We start from the raw sequence: 21556 nt of genomic DNA on the forward strand, positions 1-21556 counted from the left end.
CAAGACATTTGAAGACGTCACCTGGATTGTGTTTCTTTGTCCGACCAGTACCTCTAATAACATCTGTACCGTACTGCTGGATTTGGTCTGAATGCAGCTTAAAAGCTTCATTAGAGTGTATAAAGAGCCTTTACTTTAAAGGAAGCATTATGCAGTCAGCAACCAAACCATTACACCAGTGATATGTCAATACATAGAACTACTTGATAATAATTGATTAATTGTTTTAATCATTATTGAAGCAAACATGCAAAACATTTTGTAGTTTCCAGCTTTTCAAATGCAAATATTTTCTGCTCTTGTGGGTTTTATTATAATTATAAATTGAACACTGTTGAGATCCCCTTGGGCTGTGGAACATTACAAGCATGTTTCACTATTATCTGTTATTTTTTACAAGATAATCCATAATGATAATAATGGCTGCAGACTTACTTTACTTAACAAGGTTGTAAATGTGCGTCACAATGTGCAAACATAATTACAGTCCATGTAAACTGCATGAGTGAAAAAGAACACAAATTGATGCTCAGATCAGACATGAAAAGGCATTTTAATGTACCTCAGTTGTAACTGTAGAGTGTTTCTGCAGTGTGTGCATAGGTGCAGAGGTAGAAGACATATGCAGGGCCTTCAGAGCAGAGGTGGCTTATATTAAAACACAGTTAAACATGAATGATTTGTATTCATATGCTGGTGAAGCCCTGCAGACTTCTGTAAACAGTCTGTCAAACAGCAGCTTTGTGGCCAGTGTTTGTCCAACTGCTTTGTATGGATTTGTCCTCTCAACGAGAGATTCTCGACAGTGCAAGTGGTATTTGAGGCAGACGGTGAGCACATGCACTGACAGCTTTCATCTTTGTCAGGAGATCAGGATCAGAAAGATAGAACGAGTAAGAAGCAATAAGGAGGATAAAAAGAGGGGGAAACAATCATGTGAAGTAATCAGGAAAAATGGTTAAAACGTGTGTAAAGCAGAAGCTGTAATAAAGGAAAAGTGTACCAGTGTTGTGAGTTTTCATACACACACACACACACACACACACACACACACACACACACACTCACACACACACACACACACCACAGTAATAAACCGGGTCTTTCTCTCTGACCTCTGGTACAGTGTGGTAGAAGGGTCAAACTTGATCAATAACTCAATGACTCTTCCTCTTGTTGTGTACTCTAACATAAGGAAACACTATCCGAGCCATTAGATATTATTATACAGACAGTAAGACACATTATACACAATGAGTCCCAATGGTACCATACATATAGGGATGGTTATTCTAATGTTCTTGATTAAATAAATCAAAAAGAGAGGAGTTAGGGTCTTATAATTTCGTACTTTTTGAGCTTTCTCCTTATTTTATATTACCTTATTTCATGTTAAAGCTGTCAATGCCATCAAATAATGTGTTGAACATTGTCTTTCTTACTTTCAAAAGGAGGAATTTCACATTTGCTGAGTTTTCTCTTTATCTTATATTATTACCTTACTTAATTTTAAAGCTGTCCAGTGTGTTGAACATTGGTTTTCTTGCAACACTCAAAAATTGTATAAGTATAAAAAATATTTTGAATGGATGTACTATATTATATACTATCCAATATTTTTGGTATGAAACTGTAATAAATACAAAAAAAATTGAGCATCATGTACAAACACCCACACTAGAAGTTTTGGCTTCATTCTACTGATTATTGATATTTTAGTGAAAGTGAAAAGATTGGATTCTGTGTGATACAATACAATTTTTGGCTTTTTTGGGGGGCACTAACACAATGGATGAATGGAGCAGAATGAAAGCACATGCAGAAATGAAAAAAAAAACCTATTGCTTACATGCTGTGATCCTCTCAAATAACACTAAAGTTAAACATCTCTGACAACTGACTTCCAAACGTGTCTATGTGCACATTTACCTGGTGAGAGAGAAACAAAATGTGGTCTCCTGTCTACATCGACTGCTCAGCAGGTGGAGCTCCGCAGGCTGCCAGTCGTGCTGCTCTCCCCAGCTGGGAGCTTTGATCCTGGGAGGGGGGGCGGAGGCAGCGGGGGTCTGGGCAGTACTGGTGGAGCTCTGTGTTTTGGTGCGGAGCTGCTACATCCTCCTGATAGACTAGATGTACTCTTTCATAAGCACACATACAGTACCTGTCAAAAGTTTGATCTTTCCTATTGTGTCTCATGCTGCAAACACAGCACTCTTTTATATGTGTACGTGTCTTGTTTAAGTGTGTATTTTTTGTGTGTCTGCAGGCGGTGCCAAAGCCGATAGCCATGGAGCCATGCTGGGGGAGCAGAGCAGGTGTTCTGACGGTGTTGCTGTATCTGCCCAGAGTCCCGTCTGGAACGCCTCCACCAGGACAGTCTGGTACGAAGACTCACACAAACACACACAAACTGATATTTCCTACCTGTCTCAAACATAGACTATATATACATTGGTTTGTGGACTGCTGCTCAGAAGCCAATAGTATCGGATCTGAGCAGCGCCATCTTGAAAATGTCAGGTGCATGCTGGGAAAAATAAAAACACGGATTGTACTTATATGGGCATCAGGAGGGGCAAGAGGCGCCCTCCTGAACCTGGGAACCAATCAACCTGTCAATCACGACGTAGCCACGCCCTAATGCATACCCTGCGCTATCGTCAAATATAAAATCAGGTAGGCCAACATTTCACAAATGAACATCATACTGCATTGAAGAAGGCTTTAAACTAGCGATTGAGACCATAAACACATTTTGAAAACGTTTACTGAGGTTATAAATCAAGTGAGAAGTTGGTGAATTCTCCATTGACTTGTATAGAGACGGAAGTCCTTTTGACACCAAAACGGTCGCCCCCTGGTGGCCTTTTGATAGAATGCAGTTTTAAGTTACTTCCGCGTTGGCCCCATTTCAGAGGACCGGAACTCCCCGCCTGGTCTCAAATGAGGAACGTCATTTGAAGAGAACATTTCGACAGTTTTAATGATCATTTTTTAATGGGCAGAGATACTGTGTTGATGCAGATCCTTTATGTTTCCATCAGTATATGTATGGATTTATGTGGAGACATATCCTCCCTTGGGCCTTACCCCCCCCCCCCCCCCCCCAAGAAGTCTTCAGCATTGTTAATGATTTTTTGGCATGATTATCAACCAATTTGAAGTTAGCCTCTTTATGGTTTCTTTGTATGCTTTGCAAACACTGTCCAGTAAGATGATGCACAACATGATGCTTTCATGACTTTTATTAGGAAAGAAAGTTCTGTCTTAACCACATTTTGTGTTAATAAGTTAGAAAAAGCAGGTTGTACATAATGAGCAGCTGCAGATTTCTTTGGCATTGTTCATGTGTTTTGAGCCGGATTATCAACTAATTTGAAGTTAGCCTCTTGAAGGTTTCTTTGCATGCTTTTTCAAACTCTATTCAGTAAGGTGGTGCACGAAATGACACTTATTTTTAGAAACATTTTTTAAAGTGCTTTCTCAACCACATGTTGTGCTAATGTGTTTGAAAAAGCAGCTTGTGCTTAATGAGCAGCTGCAGTAGTAGTTCAACTATCAGCAACGTTTTTATACCCAACATGTTAGACACGTAAAAAAAAAAACATGATGTGACTTTTTATGATTCCGTGTAACACGTGAACTGTCCTACAGGTGATTTTTCCATTTTCTTTTAATAGTTTAATAGTTTCTGTTGTTGTAAACCGTCAGCTGTCTGTGAAATCACACATTTTCATCACTGTAGGATCACAAACACACACATGACACCATTAGCATTCCCTTTTACAAGTTAAACCATTTTCAGTAGCTCAACGTCGTCTGAAAGGAATCCAGATGTTGTGAGCGGTGCTTCTCGTGTGCCTCGTGGCAGCTTCCCATCAGCTTTCATGTAAAAACAAGCTTCTGCAGCTTAAACAGCAGCTTAAAAGCAGAGTAAAAAAACACTTTAAAATTTGATGGTATCTTAGGCATCATGAAAATGTGTTGATGTTTCCCGGCTCTGTCATCATTATAACACTTTGTAGGCAGACAGCAGAGGGATAGTGCAGTTTAATAGTGCAGGAGGCTTGTTTCATAGCCCAAAGATTACACATTCTATCCCTGCAGGTCATATCTTCAGTGAAGGCAGACTAAAGACTTTATTTGCATCTCTGAGTATCAGTTTAACTCCTAAAAAGTAAAGCCCAAAAAGGCCTTTATGGTAATTGTCTTTGGGGACTGCAGGACTGCATCCAGTATTCATGTTTTCTCTCTACAATCACATAATTATCAGCCCAGTACTCCAATTGCCCTGAAATTCTCTGCAACACCACAGCCATCAGGAATATCGGAGGCGAAAGATTTTGATAATTTTTCATCGTCAAGGTCTTAAAATGGTACAGAGCGAATTTGAAGTCGGTCGGATTAAATCTGTAGGAGGAGCCTGTTAATGTACGATGCGAGGAAATGGCGCCAAAATCGAAATTTGATTCAAAATGGCCGACTTTTTGTTGGAGTCAGGGTAGGGGTCTAAGAGACTTTTTTGTGCGTCTTGACATGAGACATATGTGTACCAAATTTCGTTAGTCTATGTCAATCTGGAGCGAGGGGCTTGATTTTTCACTGTAGAGCCATTTTGCACAAGTAATCAGGATATTATGTTAAGTTTATTGAGTCATACAGTCAGTAAAGTTCATGTTTGATATGTTAATTTATTTGTTCTGTTTGACAGCAGTGTGTTAGTGCTAGAGAGATCAACAAATCTGAAGACTGTGCATTGAGGCCTACAGGAGTAACCATTCATTTGGTGATTTGCAGGACAAAACACATCTGTTGGAAGTGAAGAGTTTTTTTAATTTATTCATATAAATTGAATATTATTCATTTTTTAATTATTGAAATTGCAGTCAGGTTTGTTTATGTTTGAGGATCTCACAGAAGGCGTTGCACTATAGGTTGTTTGTAGCCGTAATGTTGCTACGCTGGACACAGTGTTCAAGTTTATAGTGAGTCTTTTAGAGTCAGTCGTTTCATTAGCTCAGTTTAACTTGCAGCAGTGTCTGAAGGTTTGTGTTACATGATGTTTCTGCTATTGAGGAAATACATTTGTGCAAGTGAAAACGAGTTAAAGGCGACTTCCTAAGTCTGTACAGCACAAATTGACCAGGGTCTGAATCATCTGTCACACAGCCGAAAATGACTGCTGTTACAGATGATGAGCACCTAAAACAGACACTTAGAAAAAACGCTAACTGCCGAACAAAATAAATTTCACTGCTTCCAAGAGCCGAGCAGAAGAGAGAGTGTGAGTGTGTGACGAATAGAAAAGACACTCAGTGTTGGATTTATGTTCTGCTTTAATGAAAGTGTTTCACTTTTACACTTTGTGAATATGAGGCTTCAAGGATGAGGACTCTCTTCTCTTTGGATTAAAAGCATCTCTGGGAAACTTTTCCACTGGGGCCAATGTGAAACATACATTATATCAGTTGTTAAAGGGTTTAAATGACAGTTTCAATGTGATGCAGTAAAATGAAACATTGTCACTTAAATGCTATTGAACGAATCGATATATATGTAATTTAGGAATCCAACAACATGATCTTAAACTCAATTCAACACAGATTTAATGTATTTAAACCTGCAATTAAATGCTGTCTGTAAGTGTCTGATCGCTGATGTCACATTGAGTCATTGGTCAGGAGCACATGTGACTTAGTGTTGCAGAAAAAAAGCTCCTAAACACAGTTTTTTGTCTGCCATGCAATTGCAAGAAGTAGTTTGTACCTCTGCAGAGATAACAACAGTTACTGCTGCCCTTCTCTCTAACTGTGTGGTCAAGCACAAACAAGACAAAAACAAAAAAATGGCAAAAGTAGCACCATGACAGAAATACTGCAGACCAACAATTTATAGCATGTGGTTCAAATCAATCATTGTTTCCTACTTTTAGCATCAGTGTGTTTTCCAGAGCCATATATAATGTATTACTCAGATAATCTCTTAACATATAGCTCCTTTTTTTAAAGGAAGTCAGATGTGGTTAGATCTGCCTGGTTTCCCTCCAACACTTAATATTGGATCAATTGTTCCTCTCAATGAGACATCCTGACTTTCCATCGTCTGAGCTCATGTTGCCGCTATAGACGCACGACATGCGATATCCCCCAGTCGCTCCAGCCGACCACCGCAGGGCTGTAAAAATCACTGAGAGGACAGCAGCACTTCCTCATAGACCCGACCAAGGCCTGAAGCATTATGCACCGTCAGCACGAGGCCAATCTTCTTTCTCTCCAGCTCATCTTCCACCTCAGTTGATCTCTCACACTTCCTCTCTCTCTCTCTTTCTCTTTGCTCAACACGTTTACATTTACTCTCCCAGTCCTTCCCTTCTTTATATTTCTCTCTCCCCTGCAGCTTTTTTTTTTTTGTGTGGGACTGCTGTCAGTTTTCCTTTCAGTAGTTTCAATCTTTATAAAAAATGAACTGTATGTAACTGGAGCAGGTGTGAGAAGCCTCTGTTCCTCCAGGCAGGAAGCGAAGCCTTCAACACGGCGAGTGCCCTGACAGAGAAACGAGCAGAGCAGACGGAAAATGAAGCACTTTGCAAGAAAGCATTTTTCTCATCTAGACGGAGGTTCGTGTCGAAGCCCTTAAAACACGGCAAGAGTCGCTGCAGTCTAATACTAGGGGGGAGAGAGAAAGAGAGGATAGAAAGTGTCAGAGACAGAATGCGTAAGAGCGAGCAAATGAAAGCCTTTTGCTTCACTCAGAGGTAATTATGCTGCTGAAAGAAACTGAAGAGGTTAATGGTAACAAGTGCATTAGGAGCAAATGCTAAACAGCTCAGTGTCCAAGAAAGTGAGTGGAAATGAGGCTAAAGTAAAACAAATGTATGCTTTATGTCGAGTTAAATCACACACACACACACACACACACACAAACACATTAATGCTTGTCTGGCCAATAAGCTGAGTCTAAGCAAAAGTAACAGAAAATGGAGGTACATATGGTCTGGACAACTGGTTCCACTTTGATGTTACATACCTTTATTTTACATGTAATGAGGGGTGATGACCAATATATCAGGTGTGTTTCACCTCCAGCAAGCCATCATATCACACAAACATACAAAAAGAACAACACACTTATCAGATCTGGTTTATTTGATAGTGTGACTAATTTTCATTTTTTTGCATCAGTAGGCCATCGTACAACTTTTTTTTTTTTTAAATTAGGTACGTGAGAGTAGATGTTTCTGTGATGATCCTGAAGATACAATGATGTGATGCGATGATACTTGGCGACTGAGAGTGAACAGCATATATAGTCTTGGGTAGGTAGGTATATCCCAAGAAGTAACCTACATATAATATGATCTAGACATATGGAGCCCTGCCAGGTATTCTTATCCAATACATTATGTCTGTATTTTCCAGTAATCTTGGAAAAGTCCGACACCAGAACATGATCCACTAACCATACTGTGTACCAAATGTGGAAGACACACATGAAACAGTGCACTAGATCCCTCCTGCTCCTCCTACTTCAGGCTTTCAGTGAAGAGACCCGAGGTGAAACCCCCCCCCCCCTGCTCCTCTCCTCATCTCCTACTTCTGACTGTGAGATCTTCTCAGCAGGTAGCAGCTGCTGGTTCACAAACTAGAATGAGAGCGCCCTCTGCTACAAGGTTAATGACCCACATGGTGACATTATATAAAGAAGACGTGACGTGCAAATAAGTGATAGATAACCCATTGTTTTCTGCCTCAGTGTCATTAGTTAGATGCTCAGTAGGCGTGTGTAATATAATCTCACTACTACTAACACCCAAATGATTGCTCCTATATGGTTGTGGTGTTTTCTAATGCTGTGCAGTGTGTTGAAAGGTTGCTGTGGTTTAGATACAGGAAGTAGTTTGTCTATTATGTTATTAGTGACAGCGGGAGTTTTATATGTGTGGCTCAGTAATAAAGAGGGCTCGAAGTTATTTTACATACGTTCACCTCAAGTTTGCTTTGACCATGTTTAACACAGACATCAAAGATCATAGTTTATGGTGTTATTCCATTAACAGGTTTTTCTATTTACCACCTTCCACTACCTGATGTTTTGCACATGAGCTCATCACTGCAGCACCAGACTCATTTTCAGGAAATTAGGGCCAATGAGAAGCTCGTCACTTCTCGTCAGGCAGCTCTCTGGGGGGACGTCCAGGCTGTTCTGTTGTTTTTCTCATCAAATCAATGCGATAGCTGACGTTTGTTACCAGTGTTTGAAGCCTGAAGTAGACGGTTGTCTGGATGAGCATATTCCATCGCGTTCGTATGTGCGACTCTGTGATCGCTACATGAAAACACACAAAAACATGTAAACACGCACAATAAAACTTCAAAAAAAACCACCAAGAAGCAGATGAAAAGAAATCGCCCACCCATCATCCAAACCCGGCTCCTTCCTCCCACCCTCCTGCTCCCCAGAGAGACTCTCGGCACAGGGTCAGACAGCAGTCCTCTATTGATGTTGAGCATGTATGAATGTGAAGTCACTGCAGGCTAGCTCCGCCCACCCTCGTTGGGGAGACACTTCAAGAGGAATCCTCGATGAGCGAGCCTATTTTAGCTCACCTCCCCCTCGCACCGGCTTCTTTTTTCCTGCTCTTTGTTTTTCTTCCTGTTCTCCTTTGCTCTGCTCCCCTGAGGTGTTACCATTAACTGACCCTTTATATGTAAGACAGAGAAAATACTCATGTTCATTACAGAAGAAAAGAGGAAGAAAGAATTACAACTTAGAATCTCTCAGCTGCCAATTTCTCAACCCATAATCCTCTTTCTTTTTCTTCTTCTGTCTGTCTCTTCTTGTGCCGTTTGTGGGTTTCAGACCAAGAATGTGTCATTCTGTGAATAAAATGTGTGCTTGTCTTCTGCCATTCTGCTCCTTCATAGTAGTGATGCCAACTCTTGGTGCCAAATCCTCCCGACAGTAAAAAAAAAAAAAAGAAGAATCTCCTTTTGATTTTTTTATTAGGGATGTCTCCGTGGAGTTTCTCAGAACTTGAAGATAGAGTGTATTATCACTAGGAAGACTAAAGGATGAAACATATAGTGGCAGCATTTGATGTGTGTAAAGCCTTAGAAAGCATTCAATTCATTTTTCTGAAAAAATGAAAGTCTTAAAAAGTATTTAAACATCTTAAATGTAATCGACAATGACACTTCCTAGAGGATAAGCAGTTAAGAAAATGAATGAATGAAGTTTTCGTAGCTGATTACAGTAGCTGAGATTATTTCGACAATGGTGTATGGAAGCAGGAAATGGTTTCAGTCGCACCATTACAAATGAATTTACTTTATTGTCATTATACAAGCAGTACAGTGAAGTTTTTGTAAGGGCTTTCTCTTAAATTCATGCAACTGTATGTAATGATTCCATCATTTTTTACCAGTATGACGGTGACACAGGCACTAAATTGCTTTTTATGTGATATCAAAAAGGGGCTTAAACTCTTTTTGGTCATCAGTGGAGAAACCAAAGACATGCTTTTTGTTTTTTGTGTGCTTTTTATGTTTGTATAAGCCAATATGTTGGTGGCAGTGTTGCGATGTGTGTCACTGCAGGTAGATATGCTGCATTGTGTCAGAGAGGAAGTTGTTTCTTTAATTCTCTGCATCTCAACTCCAGAAAAGCAGCGACTTACATCTATTCACTCCATCGATTGAACCATTTATCATACCTGTGTATCTATCTGTACATGTGACACCGCCGCTGTGTTCTGACGTCTGTTGTAAACATTTTAAGACGTTCTGCCATCCATCATCATCAGTTCTGCTGACTGGCGGGCCGTCTGTAGGCTTTCAGACATGTTTGTTTTGGTTTGCGTCCCTCTTTCAGAAGTGAAGTTTAGATGTAGCGCCAGATGGACAGACCGGTGAAGTGTCAGCAGTAATGTGGGGGTTGTTCCAGATCTGTGGATGCAGGTGACTGAAAGGGTGTTTGGCTCACTCTTAGGGTCAGAGCAAGGAGGTCAGATATCAGGAAGGAGCTCAGAGTAGAACCGCTGCTCCTTCACGTTGAAAGGAGCCAATTGAATGTTTGAATGCCTCCTGTAAGAGGTTTTCCAGGTGTGTTCAATCGGGAGTTGATCCCAGGGCAGAACCAGAACGTGCTGGAGGGATTTCATCTCCGGGCAGGCCTGGCAAAGAGATGAGATTCCCCAGAAAGGAGCAGGAGAACACCGTAGCCTGCTGCCATCTTGACCCAGACCAGGGGCCACATGCATAAACAACACGTGCACAAAAACCATTTATAACACCATGTTTACACATTTCATGAAGCAATCTGAGTGTGATGAGATGAGGTGGAGATTAATCTCTTTCTTTTGCATTTACACAGAGATCTGTAAAATGTTGATCAAAGGCGCATTTATTAAGTTAACATTGGTTAGTTACTTTTGTGTGATTCATTTTTACCATTCATTTAATTAACATAGGAGTCAACATATTTTCCCTGGGCCATAAAAACTGTAAACAAACAATAATACTCTGTTTCTACTTATTCTTTTTTTAATTCTATTTATTTAAGTGCAATACCCTCCACATTATGCTTTCATAGCTGCATCTCTTTTTATTTCATACTTTTTTTATAGCCTAATATGTCAACTTTTTAGCTGCGTGTGCGTCTCGATTTTTGATTTGTTTTATTGTCTTTAAAGCACAAATGGAGTTGCACCTGTAATCTCATTATATGTTAAATATAATGACAATAAAGCTCTCTTCTCTTTTCTATTCTATTTTGCTGTTACCATTCCTTTAACTTTATCTTTAGTTGTGACACACCTTGGAAAGTTTAGATATGAGTGCTACAAACTATTCATTGATTACATTTCTGAGATATATCACTGCTGATGATGGTTCACAGGTGTATGTGATGAATTAATGATGTGGATGGTATAAAGAGCTGCACAGTTGTGTGTAATGACAGCTGTTCTGGCTGTCGGAAAACCTCACCGGTGTAACACAATCGGTGAAACAGCACTAAATATTTCCCGTTTGTTTCACAGACAGATGTACAGACTCGTAGAACAGGTGGTAAACTGGTATGAACGGCTCGTTAAGGGCGTGTCTTCATTCATTTACAGTTAATAGTGGGAGTGGAAACGAAGCTCATGCACACACGCCCAGTTCCTCAATGATCATGTGTATGTGTGGCTTTATAAATCTGACAGAAATAATGTGGATGCATATTTCATTGACACAGTTTCAGTCATGAATCTAAACATTTTTATGCATTTGGCCCCAGGACGTGGAAAAGAAAGCTGATGATAGATGTCATTAAATATGAAGCCTATTGGTTGAGAAGGGTAATGCAGTGAAGAAGAAGTGGATACCAGTGCACTGAGCATGTGTATTCTCATTTTAGAAAGTCAGATTTTCAACTTTAGGGTCCAAGTTGCGGATGTGCAGCACAGGTCACACATGACAACACAGCCTGAAGATAACAGAGCTACTCTGCCCAGCGCCTCAACCTCAATGTGTCCAATCAACAGTTTATATTAGAAGACAGAGGCTACTTTTACTGGAAACTTGTCACACGGACACTTTTGGAAATAGCATACGACGGCAAGCACTTTTTTATTTTTACCATTTTTGTATTAGCTAAGCTCTGAGTCTCAAAGTCAGCTTTCCTCTCTCTCTCTCTCTCTCTCTCTCTGTGTCTCTCCACAGGCTAGTCTTTGTGATGAGATTACAAGCTGCAGCAGTAGAAGAGGTCTCTAAGCTGGTGTATGGCTTTTTGCTTCTACTCTGATCTGAGTCAGAAACACACTCACATAAAAAAGAAAAAACATTCACAAGAGCACAGGGGCCACTTTATTTGAAGCCCTGCTATAAAAAATACAACTTTTTTCTTTGTTTTCTTGCACAACAATTCAACCAGGAGCTCTGAAAGTGACAGCGAGTGCAGCCGACTTACTGCTGTTAGACTGGCTGACAGCTGTTGTCATCCAAATTGCGGTGGACGACTCGCACATGGTGCCCGCCTCCGCCAGCGCCTCGCACAACACGAGCAGCTTGACCACTGAGTGACTGTTTGACTGATTCAAAGTCACAGTGGCCTGACATGATGGACAGAGACGGAGAGAAAGACTGACAGTCAGGACAGGACAGGTGACAGAGCAAGGAATGGATGGAAAGTTTTTTTTAAAAAAGGAGAAGGGGAACATAGATCTTATTTTTGACTCTAGTCACTACTTTTTTTTATCTGTGCAGCCCCTCTCTCTATTTCAACATCATCTTTCTCTCTCTTGTGAAGTTTTACCTCCTAATGCTCTCCCTCCCGCAGCTGCAGTTGTTTCATTCTTTTATTGTTTCATATAAAATGTGACTCAATCAGCGGTATTAATGGATTTACCAGGCTGCACATATTCTCAGTTCGGTGCAACGATGTCGCTGAGGAGAAGAAGAGAGGGAGACTGTAGGCTATGTTTCTCTCTCTCTCTCTCTCTCTCGCTTAGATAGTGGGTCAATAGAGATTGAGGCGCAGCAGTATTCACAGCCACCTTTTCCTGCGCTAATCTGCCTATTCAGCAGCAGAGATAGACCCAAGAATATCAGAGAGAGAGAGAGAGAGAAGGGGGGAGAAAAAAAGAGGGAAAAATACAGGTACAGTAAGATGTTGAAAGTCTTTTGTGCGTAAAAATAGAAAGAGTAGCACGAGAGAAAGAAGGTATTAAAAAGCTGAGAGGTTGTAAAAAAAAAAAGAAAAAAAAGAAGAGAGATAGGCCTTAAAATGAAATGAAACATTGAGGATTGAAAAGGTAGAATGTTACAGATGCATCAGCAGATAAAGAACAAAGAGAGAGAGAGAAAGGAACAAAAGATGAGTGATGGAGGGAGTTGTTAAAGGAGTGCAGTTGGTAGTGAGAGTGGATGGTGATGCCCTCTTCACCCACCAAACTAGATTTGCATATCGCAGCAGTGAAGCAGAAGATGATAAGTCGTGTGGTTACGCTTTGATAAATCCACTCCTGGTTTGCTATAAACCAGCTGAGGAGAAGTGGAAAAATCTATAATCCCTCCATCTCTCCTTTTCCTTTCCTTTATACATCTCTCTATTTTATCAGTTTGTTATATATTCTATATTCTATTCTCAAATCTTTTCAGTTTCTATTAAAATGCACAAATTTCCTTCAAATGAAACAAGATGACATAACAAGATCTGTCTGTTTCCAATTCATCCTTTACCTGCTCTACCCTTTCTTCTCCTCTTATTATCTCTCTCTCTCTCTTACACCCATCCTTCCTTCCTCTCTCCCCAGTCCTGACAAAGCATCTTTAGCTTCTTTTTTTTGCTGTATCATTCTCACTTTGGCCCTCTTCCCTAAAGGAGGAGGAAAAGTCACTTTTAATATCGCCTGAAAGGAAATAGATGTTGGTCATTTGTATCAGAAACATAAAGGCATTATGTCATTATGACACAGTGATATGAGACACTGAAACACTCAAAATGAAATACGCTAATTAATTAATTAATCAGTCTAACTTATGCTTGGATGCTCAGTTAGTCCATGAACTAGAAAGGTACTTTGGTTATGTGTCATTCTTGGATACTGTTTGGGTAAGGGTTGGTACTTTCCAAAAAATACTTGGCAGCTGATTGGCTGAACCATCTGCTCATCAGTGTCTATCACTGTCTTACCTTGTAAGGCTGAAGCTGGATTTGTGACACTGAAGGTGGATTTTTTGACACTGATGATGTGAACTTGAATAACCTGAAACCTGACAAGATGGATTTTCTCATGATCTCATGAATCCAGCTGCCTCACAAACCTATTTGAGACATTTTTCACTTGTTTTCAGTCTCTCTGAAGAAACTGATCAATGCTGTCACCTCAGTGTAGTAATAAATCCAAGATGTTTTTAGACTTTTTAATTCTTTGAAATCAATATGTTTTTAGATTTTGTAAATAAATCATGACGTGGGTTTATTTGGGGGCTTGCTGTGGCTCAGGAGGTAGAGCAGTCGTCCACCAATCGGAAGATTAGCAGTTCAATTACTGGCTCCTCCAGTCTATATGTCGATGTGTCCTTGTGCAAGATACTTAACCCCACATTTCTCCCGTTGCTTTGCCAACAGTGTATGAATGTGTATGAATGGTTGAGCAGGTTGGCACCCTGCGTGGAAGCCCCCTACCATCAGTGTATGAATGTGTATGAATGGTTAGTTTCCTTCTAATGAGCAGGTTGGCACCCTGCGTGGAAGCCCCCTACCATCAGTGTATGAATGTGTATATAATGTAAAAGTGGTCATAATGACTAGAAAAGCACTATACAAGTACAGTCCATTTACCATTAGGAGCACACATGGGCTTAAATGGTGTCACAGTACCAATTAAGCTCATGCCAGATCTTTGTTTTATATTCCAAAATCTACATGAACTAATGAATACATTTTCAAATGAGAGATAAATGTTTCTTTATAAGAAATGATCTCCCTTATAAATCATGTCAGTATCCATGAAAAACAGCTGGACTTAGATTTTGGTGCTTAATGGGAACATTTACCCTAACAGCTGAAAACATTGGTTAGAACATTAGAAAAGTCATCAAATGTAATAAGTTACATTACTTTGATGATGTCATTGAAATAGTTACATTACTTATTACATATTAAATAGAGTAACTAGTAATATTTAATAACCTTCCTAACCCTGCTAATTAAAAACACCATAACATTTGGACTTGATCACATTCTTCTAGTTTTCATTAAGGCTGAGTTCGGCTAGCAGTTTCCCCCTGCTTCCAGTGTTTGTGCTAAGCTAGGCTAAACATATCCTCAACATTCAGTGTTAGAAACAATATAAGATTGATCTGAATCTCAGTTGACTGATTTTTATGGCATTCAATCATATTTCAGACGAAGGCTTTGAGTTATTTTTAAGTCAAACATTCTCCTCTCCTCTCACTCAGACTGGACTGAGCCTCAGACTGTGGCCACTGGCCTTGTAAGCATTGCTGTGGCACTATTTTCCCCTCTCTCTCTGTCTCTGTCACCCGTCTCCGTCCCACTGTGTCCCTCTGGGTGTCTGACTGGATAGCTGCTTGACAGGAATCGGAGGGCAGAGCTCGGAAACCGGGCTCCATTGACCCGGAATGGATCCCCGATACTTTGATCCTCTCTGTCTTTGAAACCATCCGCCCCACTGCGATGGACTCCTCTGTCTCACCCCCCCTCCCCCTACTCCTTCATCTGTCTGCTTGTTGACTTATTGTGGTATTTACAGTCAGGGAACTCATCTATGTATTATATGGACATGATGGTTTGATCATTTTAAGTCAGTTCTTACCTTACTTTGTTGTTTTGTCTTGGTTTGCTGCTCGTCTTTGCTATTAAAATGATTGACGGAACAATTTTAAACATATATATATATATATGGATTAAGTGAGACTCAAGGTCTTATGGACTTTGCAAACTGGATCAGATAAATAAATAAAAACAGGAAAGAAATGTTAAGATAAGGTCAATACCCTGGTGTGGACCTTTATACTTTATTTTATATGATATAGCCACATAAATCAAGACCTTTTCAACTTTTTGGGAATATCCAGCTTCCTTTCTTTTAGTCTTGTTTAGTAGGACTCAAGGTCTTACTCGCTTTGGATCTCTATACTTGTTTATTTTAAATGATATAGCCACATAAATCAAGACTTTCTAAATATTGTTCAACTTTCTGGGAATCTATGGCTTCTTTTTTTAAGCTTTGTTTGCTCAGATTTATTTTATAGCTATTTAAATATAACTTTCAAGTTATTTAGAGATGTTTTTTCGCCCTGCGTTCAATTTTAAACATATATATATATTATATATGAGGATAAAGCAAGACTCAAGGGCTTACTGACTTTGCAAACCGAATCAGATAAATAAAAAAAGAGGAAAGAAATGTAAAGGCAAGGTGAAGACCCTGATGTGAACCTTTTATACTTACTACACTTTATACTAATCAATACTTTAAAAAACTTTTTCTACGACTACAAAGCATGTTCTTCAACTTTTTTAGGAATCTCCAGCTTCCTTTTTCTTTAGCCTTGTTTGCTCTTATTTAAATATGAATTTCAGGTCATTTAAGGATGTTTTTTCTTCTTGCATTCTTTGAAAAAGGCTCCACCGAACATCGCCATGTACTATTAATGAAAGGCTCAAACCTGAAATCTAACATCTGTACATCAAAGCAGGTTTTAGTTGTACGTCGTGTTTTTTCTGGTCTCTTTTAAAAAAGACAACTTTGAATCAGAACAGTGCCTCACAAAAATATTTGAATGTCAAAGCGTTACTGTTTGACTGGCTTTGATTTCCTTTAGTTTTCCCTTCTTTTCTGTTTGCTATTATACTGGATCCTGAGCAGGCCTTTTATTCAGGGTGAGCACTAACTCACAAACCTGGCTTTTGATGTACAGACAGACAGAGAGGAAGAGAGGAGAGGAGAGGAGGGGTTAGTGACTGAGGTTAGTGAGCTGGCTCCTCCTGCACAGATGTTTTCAAAGCTCCCAGTCCCACTTTTCCACGTCAGACCTGTGCCGATATGCGTTTCCTAGGGAATTTTTGTCTCTTGCTAATGAAACCATTAGTCTATCAGGGTTGAGGAGGGAGGGGGGAGGGGGGGGGGGTTAATGATGCATCAACTCACCTGACAAAACAATCACATTAACGCGCCCGGTCGCCACAGCTGCAAATGAGCACTTGCACTCACCTGCAGCATAATTTGATTACTTTTGACCAATTTAATTTTGCAAATGGAGATGTGTGCGTTCACCCGGGAAAAAACCAACACAATTATGACGGCAATTTGTCAAGAGGTGAAAGCTATTTTTGATGGGACAATATTCAGATGTCACGCTGGAAATTAACGAGTATCTTTCTTTACTTTTTCAGTCTTGTGTCATCTTTTCATTAGATGTTGTTGAGGTGTGTGTGTGTGTGTGTGTGTGTGTGTGTGTGTGTGTGTGTGTGTGTGTGTGTGTGTGTGTGTGTGTGTGTGTGTGTGTGTGTGTACGTAAATTATTCAGGCTTTAAACTAGGTTCAGACAGATGGATTATTAGTTTGTAGAGGAGATGTGACATTCCTGCTGCCTTTGTCATGGTCTCCAGTCCTCCATAATCAAATTTCCGACAGCTGTCTGTCACATCAGAGCAGATTAAATTAATGTCTGAAACGTGAAACGTCTTTTCCTTCCCTCATCTGTTCCTTGTCTTTTTATGTTCTCTCTCTTTGTAATCTGTCAATCATTTACTAAACTTCATCCTTTTTTTCTCATTAAGAGGGTTTAAGTTGCCTCTATTTTACAAAGTTTTATGATATATATATAGAAGTTAAGATGCTGACAAATCCAACTTTTAAGCTTTAATCACAAACAGACAACTAAAACTTAATCATAAGACGTAACAGTTTCCCTGTTTAATGAATAAACATAAGGGAGGTGTTTTACTAAATGGGCTTTTTATATATTTATTTAGGCGTAAACAAGCAACAAGCTAAATATAAAGTGAAACAGCAGCAAGGACTTTAAAAATATGGATCTCACGAGTCCAAGTCCTCCGTCCTAATCCTTGGAGATTTTGACCAAACACACAAAAAATGTAAGTTTAATAATGTTTAGGTTATTTAAACTATTTAATCTTCTACACGTTTATTAAACTCTTAAGTTATATTACAAGATTGAATTTTCTTCACCTCTTTCACAGCTAACAGACACATTCTGGTGAGGTAATGCTGAACTCCTGCAGCAGTAGACCTATCCACTGCAGTGCTTTAGTCCACTAAAGCTTTTTAAGGGTTTTCAAAGATACACAGCTATGAAGCCAGCAAAGGCAGAGGCGATAAAAACGGCTAGATAAAGAATACATTTGTAGCAACAATGTAGGAGTTAAAACCCCCAAAAGTCAAAGAAGCCTCCACTAGACCAGGTGCTGGGAAAGACATCTCATAAATCTCTCTTTTTATTTATTACACTGAAGAAAGTGTCTGTGCCGAAACATCTGTCTTTGTGTTCAGCCATGTCATTTAATACAAAACAGACATTTCTGAGACATCTTTCAGTGTGGAAGCTAACCCTGACCTAACCCTTTTTATTGTTTCCTATGCGGAGGTCTTTAAATGTAGTGTAAACTGCCCAGGTTGCTAAATACCAAAACTACCCAGGTAATTTCACCTAATTGTCCTGCAAATAACATTTAGTTTCATTATTGATTCATTTGATGATTATTTTCTTGATTAGCCAAATTGTTTTTCCTATGAGTCAGTTACAAATAATAAGGGTTGGCAAGATGAGCAATTCAAAATTATATTTAAAAAATAGTTTTAAAAGCAGCATCAGGTTTGTTAAAATGTACATTTAGTATTTTTGCTGGTTTTATATCATTTGAAATGACATTTGCAACATTTTTTTTACCAAAAGTAAGATTGAATGCTCCTGAAAATGTCAAATGGTGTAACCACAAAAGAATGATAAATATTAAATATTGTATCCACCTACAGTGTATTTAAGTGGACTTATACTAATAATTACTTCATTTAAAAAAATATGTAAATGTTTCCTGATCTCCATGATTCCCCAGATTAAATGTAATATTTAGAACAATTGTATTCCATTACCTTTATTAAATATAAAAAGTTATAATGTAAGATCATGCCAAACTAGTTGATATGGTGTTTTATTGAGAATTTATCATTTTTAAAGTTTTTATGGTTACACCACTTAGACATTTTTACCATAATCCTCTAATATATTCTCTCGAAATGGATTAAAAGCAGAAATTTGATGCTGGGTCCACAAAAAAAGAATGTGTGCAAGTTATTCATATTTCACATTCACATTTTAACCCCTTTAAATTTGACTAAACCACATGGACACAAAAAACCCCGTCATTGTCTCTTTTACAATGCCAGAATAGTGAGAATGACTCTTATTAGAGCCCAAGTTGACATCTTCAAACTATGTGATCAACAGCCCATAATTCAAAGATGTTCAGTTTACTATCATGACACAAAAAAAAACATAAATAAGTGACTATTTTCCTAAGAAATGAATCTCTTTGACTAAACATTGCAGCTCTAGCATTGACTTAAAGTGGCAACTGCAAACTTTGGAGGTGTTTTTTTTACTCTTGAAATAAACAGAAGACCTGGAAACAAGCATACCAACATTTGGACTAAAGCACCAATTAACTATAATGAGCAGCATAAAGCCAAATCTGGGGTTTTGTTTTGTGGTAGCCAAAGTAAACACACCTATAAAACATTGCCAAAGTGAAACAGCCATAATGAACCATATTCCAACAGACCAGGTGCTGCTAGCCCAATCACCATCCCTCCTGTATCTTCCATCTTTTTTTTTTTTTTGGATTAAGACAGCAAATAACCTGCCTGTTGCCATGTTTGTTTGCTGTGTCTGAACTTTACACAACATGTATGTGTACAGGTGCATCCACACTGCTATTTACACACACATACACCTGCACAGTCACGTAAGGCTACACACACTGAGCGACTGTGTAATCAGCTTTCCTCTCTCTCTCTCCGCCTACCAAAAAAAATCCCAAGAATCACTTGAGTGTGAAATGCTGAAAACATCCTGCATCCAAATCATATCAAGAGCAAAGCAGATTCCCCTTCACTGTTTGCCTGTTTTGTTTATTTGGCTCCTGCATACCGGCAGATTGAGCTCCAGTCGTAATGACCGTGCATTGTCAGGCCGGCGGTTGTCTGGGAGGGGAGAAATGCAGGACGAGAGCTGCCATGACTCCTAAATCCACATTAACAACAGTAGCGACTGCCAAGGTAACACAATGCTGCGAGGCATCTGATGCCTTGGTGCATCCGGCCTGCTCTCTGTAAGCCCTGCTGCGGAGGGCGAGTCGCACATCAGATACAGAGGTTGTTTCAGAGAGAGAGAGGTATGACATCCTGCTGCTGGACGGTGAGAGAAAGGGAAGAAAGAGACAGGATGGTGGGGAGATACGCTTCAGTGACCTCAGCTTTAGCCCCCTCGTCTCCCTGCTGAAGCCAGACAATGCTGGCCGGAGAGGTGTTGATAAAATGTTGTCTGGATGTTGTGATGAAGTATCTGTCGGTGGAAGGATGGGTCTCCTCCTGTCACACGCCAGCTGAGGCTTTTCATGCGATTTCCACTTGCTTTTACTTACTCAACATTCTCACTTCATCCTCCTTGCTGTCGCTCACTTTCTGAGGCTCTAAACAGCACAATAATGTATTTATGTTGCACTTTTTAACCCCCCCCCCATGTTGCAACTTTTGACCCAAGAAGACCACAGATGCTCCCATAATACAATGAAAGTAATGATGATTATTTTTACTTGCAAACAATGTAGTATGGAATCATCCAAGTGTTTTTCAGGCAATTAGACTAAATAGAATAAATAAATCCATATATCTGATATGAAAACATTTGAAAATGTGTCAAATTTGACCCAAGGACAACAGGAGGGTTAAGATAGTTTTACAAAATATGTTTTTACACACACAGAGGAATCAATAAGACTCCATAAATACATCAAATGTAATTTCACTGATAATTCAGTTGGTATAAATATAAAAGAAGACCTTTTGTAAGTCACTTTTCAATCTTACAACTATAAACACTTTCTTTATTTTAGACTATTATGAGGAGAAACTCATTTCATTGAAAGGTCAACAGATACATTTGGCCATCAGCAATACAATAAATATGATGCTAGTGTTGAAAAAGAAAAAGGACACAAAATAGAGCCTTGAGGAACTCCACTTTGTACATAATTGTTAAAAAGCTTTACAATTGCATTCTTTAGAAACTACATATTTGATTTTCTACAGTAAGTTTAGCCTAAAGTTTAGCATTAGTATGCTTTAATGTTATTGTATGCATGCTGTAGCAGGTTTGTTGATGTTTAACTTTCCCCCCTTAACGATTGTGTTGATCCTTCTCACTGCTGTTACAATAGTAGTTGTATCTTGCCAAAACATTCCTATAGGAAACAAACGAGGGCCCACGATAGAACCTTGCAAAAAAATGCTGAAAACTACATAAAAATAAATGTAAAGATTGTATTTAAATGGAGTAATCTAAATGTTATAGTCAACAGGTGATGATTGGTTAGTCTTAATGAAGCCATATCAGCTTTAATCTAATTACATGTATGTTGTAGCAGGTGTGGTGAAGTTTAACTTTTCCCTCTTAACGATTATAAAGTTGAAATGTTATAAATTGTAACTGTCATTACAAAAAGATGGTCTTCTTCTTCTTTTTTCCTGCACATACACAATAGAGTTGTATCTTGCCAAAACAAAGCATATTAATAGAAAACAGCGGGCCTAGGATAGAACCTTGTGGAACTCCTGTAAATTAGAAACATGTTTAAAACTACAGGAAAATACATACTACACAATACGTATTATTGATTATATTTAATGAGTAATCAACAGCTTAGTCTTAATGAAGCCATATCAGCTTAATTACTTGCTATGGCATCATTTAAACTCACCACCTGTAATATGATTATCACATTTTGCAGAACTTTAAATATAAAT

The 21556-nt window shown here is 39.0% G+C and overlaps 1 protein-coding gene across 1 annotated transcript in view; it reads left to right on the plus strand.

Annotated features, from left to right (window-relative positions):
- atrnl1a (attractin-like 1a) overlaps positions 1-21556 on the plus strand; it is a 362787-nt gene that overhangs the window by 341041 nt on the left and 190 nt on the right. The window contains exon 28 of the mRNA XM_062429999.1: positions 2267-2381. Coding sequence (XP_062285983.1) covers positions 2267-2381 — 115 coding nt within the window. The remainder of the gene's footprint in view (positions 1-2266; positions 2382-21556) is intronic.

Source organism: Scomber scombrus, chromosome 12 (assembly GCF_963691925.1).
Source record: "Scomber scombrus chromosome 12, fScoSco1.1, whole genome shotgun sequence".
Classification (NCBI taxonomy): Eukaryota; Metazoa; Chordata; class Actinopteri; order Scombriformes; family Scombridae; genus Scomber; species Scomber scombrus.